Here is a 6438-nt window from a genome sequence, read left to right on the forward strand (position 1 = left end):
TCCTACTGTTTCTCTCTTGTCTTTTTATTTTTCTATACCCTTTTTTCTTAACATTTCTTTTAATGATCTGGATATGAGAATAAAGCTGTAGAAAACCCTTTCATGAAATATCACATGCTATGTGATATGTTTGTCAACATAGAAAAAAACAAAAACAAAAAAAACTTGTAGCTGCTTGTACTTAAAGATGGTGATAAAAAAAAAAACAAATTTAATTTCAAATGTCACTTGGGAGAAAAAACAAAAAACAATTACTTTAACCCAGATTAATCCAGATGGAAACCTGAGAGTGGGAAGTTTAAGAAACAGAAAGTGATGTCCCCCAATCAAGGCTGGTCACCTCACCAAGGTTACCACCCCACCTCAAACCTTGCCTCCAGCTGTTCACCAAGACCTCACACACAACCCGTTCTAGCGTATACACACCAAAGGGTTGCTTGTCTACCTACTTTCTTTTGCTTTTCTTGTCTAAATTTTAGTCCTTCTATAGAAATGGGGTGATTTTTTTCCCTAATACTGTACAATGAGACACAGATCAGAATAATTAATGTTAAGCAACAAGTAACATTCAATGGGCTGCTTTTTCAACAATAAGCTATCTTAGATTCTTTTACTCTTGACATTATACTGTTAATAAATCTACACAACCAAATTATATACAAATAGAGGAAGTTAAACTTGTATGTCATCATCTTCATCCCTCTCCCTTTCTATGATGCCAGTAGTTAATTCTAATATACACCACAAAAAAACTAACTAAAACAGTGAAGCACAAGAGCACAAAGCACAATTAAAGAACAACTACACCCAGGAGTGAGTGCACAGAATGAAATTTTACTCAATCAACATCAATCAGTCAATGAATACATAGATACAAACATCATCTATGCACTCTATGAACATTTAGTGATTACTTCCAAAAAAGGAATGTAACAGCAACCATCCTCACTAAAAAACATAAATCCATACAAATCCCAGTGTGAAAGTAACTAATATGACCACATACTTCGTAACCAAGAGCCCTTTTAATTATAGTGGGGGAGAGACCATTTGAACTTATGTAACTTTCCAGTCACTCATATTTACTGTCAATTGAACCATTCATACCACTTCAAAAGAAACAGTCTTGTTTCAATACAGAAAGATTTTAATTGTAAAACACACATCCTTGACATGTTGCATGAATTCCCATATGGCAACCCAACATACATGCAGGCTGATAAGTTACACTGCAGAACCCCAAGCATGCAATACCTGGAGTTGCTGTAGCTCTTGGGGTGCTTGTTGGCTCACAGAACCATCCACAGGCTGCTGGAGAAGCTCCGGTACGGCCTCCAGCACCATTCTTTACAACAGCAGAACCTCTGGTATGTCTATCAAAGAGCCCCTCCTTATGCTGACACTGTCACAACCACACTGATTACCTGCCTGCCTTCTAGACCCTCCACTCACTCAGGAGTCACCAACTGGCACCCCCCCCCCCCACCTGCCTGCACTCTCACTTTCATTCCACTACTAATATATTCATAACATTATTTCTTGCTAGTGTTCTACAATAATCTATTAACTATATCAGCACAAATTCAAATAACATGAACACACAAAAAGACACAGTCTCTACCATACATAAAAGAATACTAAAAGATCCTTAAAAGAATGACTGGCAACTCCAGTTCTTAGCTCCATCTGCTCCACTTTCACCACAGCCACAGTCACTGTCACGGCACCTAATCCCTTGAACTCCCCCAACAAAAGATTTAAGCCTAAGACTTCCCAAACATTGTTCTTTTTTTCAACAAAATTAGTGATCTTTTTTAAATATCAAAATAAGGACTGTGCACTGATTTCATTACTTTTGCATGACACTTAATTTATGCCAAATGAATATCTGAGTGAAAATTAGTATACATCTCATATTTCTACCTTCCTTTTATCTGCTCTTACATAAGTTGATACAGTAAGACAGAGTTTTTAATCAGCATAGCACAATGACTGATGCTAACTCTCAAAAAAAAAAAAAAGATAATAATTATAATGAATGCTTAAATTCCTTAAAATTAGATTCAAACAAAACCACACAGGATATTCAAGCCCAAACTCATACCAACACAGCTTTAACACAGCACGGCACCCTCAACATAGGTCCATAGATATAAAATCACCACATGAAACTTCAAACCAGCCACACCCTCAACAACCTTGGCCTAAATGGTTAAGAGCAATTTTTACAGCAGTAGCTTGGCTATTCCCCACAACACCAGCTCCTCAACAACTAGACACTATGCAGGAACAAACGGGTGGAGTGAAAGGTTGGGTAAATAAAGAAAGAGTACAGTGAGGGAAAAGATGTACAAGACAGACAAAGAGAATTGTACAGAATAGCAAAAATGCAAGCTAAAGATTAATGCAAAAGTACATAGGCACGATATCACCTATATGCTACATTATCATAAGAATATACCTAAAAGACAAATAGGCTATACAAGTACAAGAAAATGAATTAATCGACATACATCACAATAAAACACATACTTGCAATTTCAACAAAATTTCTATTTAGAAAACAGAAATTACAATGTTTCATATTATACCTAATGACAAGATCAAAGGACCCTATTTCATCCTCAGCAAATCTTTATATAAAAAAATATTTAGTTTAAGCAACAAAACATCATATACTTTTCACTATATCAAAATTCAAATGTACAATTTCTAAATTTTATTTATTTATTTATTTATTTATTGATATATATATATACATACACACACACATATATATATATATATATATATATATATATATATATATATATATATATATATATATATATATATATATATATTATATATATATATATATATATAATATATATATATATAATATATATATAATATATATATATATATATATATATATATATATATATATATAATATATATATATATATATATATAATAATATATATATATTATATATATATATATTATATATATATATATTATATATTTATATATATATTCTAATTTACTTTTCTTTGAAAATGTACATTCATCAAGGTAAGTTTGGACAAACAGTTTTCAGACATTTTGCCAAAGTTGCCAAGTAACTAGTTTCAATGAGACTGAGAGCAGCCTCTTCTATCTCAGAATAACTTTGGCTATATATATAAGGCAAATACATCATCATTTTAAGAGACAATAAAAGGTAAAATGTCTGAATAAACTACTTAAAATGGATATCATTATCTTTCAATCACAGTTTGACTTGATATAAACAATCAATGAATCTTACATGCTATCATTATCAGTATCATCATTTATCCTCATCATTATTATCCTCAAAATGCTAATAATTAACAACAACAATAAATAATGATGATGATGATGATGATGATTATAACTACTATTATAATCAAAGAATCATAATAATCAATCCTGATATAATTATAAATGATTACTGACAATATTATCATAATCATTTCAAAAATTCTAGGAATGTGATAAATAGATTAGGTAAAGTAGGCCTAGGAATTAACTCCTTGATAATCATGTACTTGTGGAACCATCTACAAGTAAAAAAAAAAAATAATATTAAAATAAAAAATAAATCCAGAAGCTTTACATAGTCCATATTATCAATAAATCTTCATTGTATACGAATCTTTTACCATTTCCTACAACCAATAATATCACTGATCTTTTTATATTTATATTTACTTGGTAAACATACACATGCATTTCTCTTTGAGTTGAAAAAAATAAAACTATAAATAAAGAATGGCATGATCTTTGTATCTAAGGTTCTCTTCATTTAAACTTTTTTCTTTTTTTTTTAAGACAAGATTCCTATAGCTCACAAGGGTCCATTTATTAACCCATTAGCAGCAGATGGCATGATTTGCTGCAAAGGCAGAGTCGGTCATAGACGCGGATGGCACCATGCCAGACATGTTAAACAGCCATCCTAATGCACAGACCTTTTTTTAATACCGCAACCAATGGGTTAAATACAACATCAAATAAAGTTAAAGTAATATAGAACTTACACCATAAAACAAACAAATATTAATTTTATTTTCTAAAATGTTTATTCAATAATTTTTAACATCAACCAATCTGTCTACTGATCCATCTATTTATCTATATATTACATAAAAGTGTAATAATTAAGTTATCATTTGGAAAACAGTTTCTCAACCTCTGCTTTTATTTGACAGTATCATATCCATGTATGTATCTCCAGCCATTTTTATCAAGTGCCTCTCCATTCATTTTAGGACGTTCATTTCTTCTGACACTCGAAAATAAAAGATCTAATGCAATAAGAAGCACCTCTTTCAATAAATACAATCCCTCAGACGAAAACATCAGAGACTCAGAAAAGCATTTTTGGTAAATTTTCACTTTTTCACTTACATATAGTAAACAGGACATGGGACCATCAGATCAATGACTTCTGAGACCGTTTTCTTCTATCAAAAATAGCCTCAAATTCAATATATATGAAGCTATAACATTGATAATCTTACTGATAGCTTATAACTGTCATGATCATGGGGATGAAAGGTCTGCCATTAATTTTATAATATTTTTTTTATATCTTATAACAATACTGATTACAAGAAATATCTTGCATTTGCCAATGGCCTCTGAACCTTTTAGTCCCATGCCAATGACTAACAAACCTCCACCGCTTATAGCACGTGAGTCGTGCAAACATTCATCAGTTATATATCTTTTTTTATTTCTAATGAGTGACAACTATGTTATAGAAGATAAAGAGATAGAATTCATCAATTTATTAATCACAGAATCTATTAATCTTGTACTTTTAACCAAACTTTTAATTATACCAGATTTTCTAAGAGTCACTGGACAAAATATTCAATCCGTACAGCAGTAATTCACGTTTTAAAAAGCAAGTCTGAGAGATTAAAGAGCAACCTATAAAATAAACCATTGGCAAATGATTAGCTAATAATACCCAAGGGTATGACAATTACAGTAAAGACAATTAGGATAAAATTAATATATCCTACTGAATCTACCACTATTACTGCTCTCTTAAACAAACGCTCTTCTTCGAAACATCAAAAATTTGCTGAAGGAATTTACATGAACAATTAAGAGAGACAACAAATCTTCTCCCTTTCTCTCTTTGTGACCAAGACAAGACTTCAAAGAACAAAGATGAATCATTAGTCACCATACAAGAGCCTTGGATTACTCACACAATTCCCAGACGAAACCCGACCACATCCATAGCATAAATGATATCAAAATAATGCAAATCTAATGATCCAAATGAACAATTTCTCGCCTCCCGAGACATTAGCGAAGTTCAATATACCTTTCAACTTCTTCCTCCTCACGCGACACAGCTCAAGCAGCTCGAGAAATCGCCTTAGACTCGTCACTCGAACCCCAACGACACGCCCAGACACAACGAGAAATTACTTTTCCTCCTCTAAATCAGGCTATTATTAGTTAACCCAATCCCCCATCCTATTATTTCCGCCCATGACAATGTTTACAAGACCGGCCCCGCCTTCATGACCTGGCAACCTCAACCTCAACCTCGCCCGCACGCCTTCATGCACGACGTCGGCCACCTTCCTGCAACGGGTATTTCAGTCGATTCCTCCACCTCACTTACTGTCAACGATTTCCTAAGGCCGCTCTGCTCGTCGTCTGACTCCTCGGAACAGTCCTCGGAATCGTCATTGCTCGCTAGCTTTCTCCGTCTCCTCCTGTCGGCCATGGTTACGTTGTTGCGACTGGTACGATGGTTCTCTTCTCGCCCGGACCTCCTTCGTAATTCACTTTTATCTCGGGATTCGATAGATTTTTAGGTAGGGATGGAGGGTTTTTATCGCTATGAACGATTTCGGTAATAGTAAAGTGATATTTGTTAGCATAAAGGAGGTTTTCAGTCGTGATCTTTATTTCTAGAAACCTGGTATTTCATCTATATTTAGTAACTTCCCGAGCAAGTCACTCACGCCAGATGGAATTCTATGTAAAAGGAACATCAGGATGATTAAAACACACGTACTTACAGTTTATATTTCGACAAGCAAATCTCCGGAATAGAAAGTTAATGCGGAAGTGAGTGTCTGGCCGAGTTTGCGAACTTCGGAAACTTCCTCGAAAAGATAACTTCTTCATGAATTGATCATTTTTTTCAGAATAGAAAGTGATGTATCGAAATCGCATGTAAGATATCAAACCTAGTATGACTTTATGAAGTAAGATATAGATGTAGAAATGTGAAACAAGAATAAGTAGGTCGGAGGATGAAATGTTAAGAAATTTGCTATTTAATATGAACATTTGGTGTCTTTCTGTATGCTGTAATATTTTCAATAAATTCATAAGAAATTAGAGTACTTCCCTGTTTGGTTGGTGAGATATACAATGGTGGAATTCAGACCATAA

The 6438-nt window shown here is 33.3% G+C and overlaps 1 protein-coding gene across 6 annotated transcripts in view; it reads right to left on the bottom strand.

Annotated features, from left to right (window-relative positions):
* The window catches only part of LOC122258297 (uncharacterized), a 17137-nt gene extending 11322 nt beyond the window's left edge, over nucleotides 1–5815 (bottom strand). For 4 of the 6 annotated variants that reach the window (XM_043024120.2, XM_043024118.2, XM_086530635.1 and 1 more), the window contains exon 1: nucleotides 5657–5815. In XM_043024120.2, the coding sequence (XP_042880054.2) occupies nucleotides 5657–5761 (105 nt within the window). In that variant the 5' untranslated portion in view covers nucleotides 5762–5815. Of the gene's footprint in view, nucleotides 1–1254; nucleotides 1424–5656 lie in introns of those variants that run through there. The other 2 variants (XM_086530634.1, XM_043024119.2) reach the window with 2 other exon arrangements.
* Nucleotides 5816–6438: the final 623 nt, after the last annotated feature.

The sequence above is a fragment of the Penaeus japonicus genome, unplaced genomic scaffold, assembly GCF_977035675.1.
Source record: "Penaeus japonicus unplaced genomic scaffold, GWHDUDI00000001_assembly GWHDUDI00000033, whole genome shotgun sequence".
Taxonomy (NCBI): domain Eukaryota; kingdom Metazoa; phylum Arthropoda; class Malacostraca; order Decapoda; family Penaeidae; genus Penaeus; species Penaeus japonicus.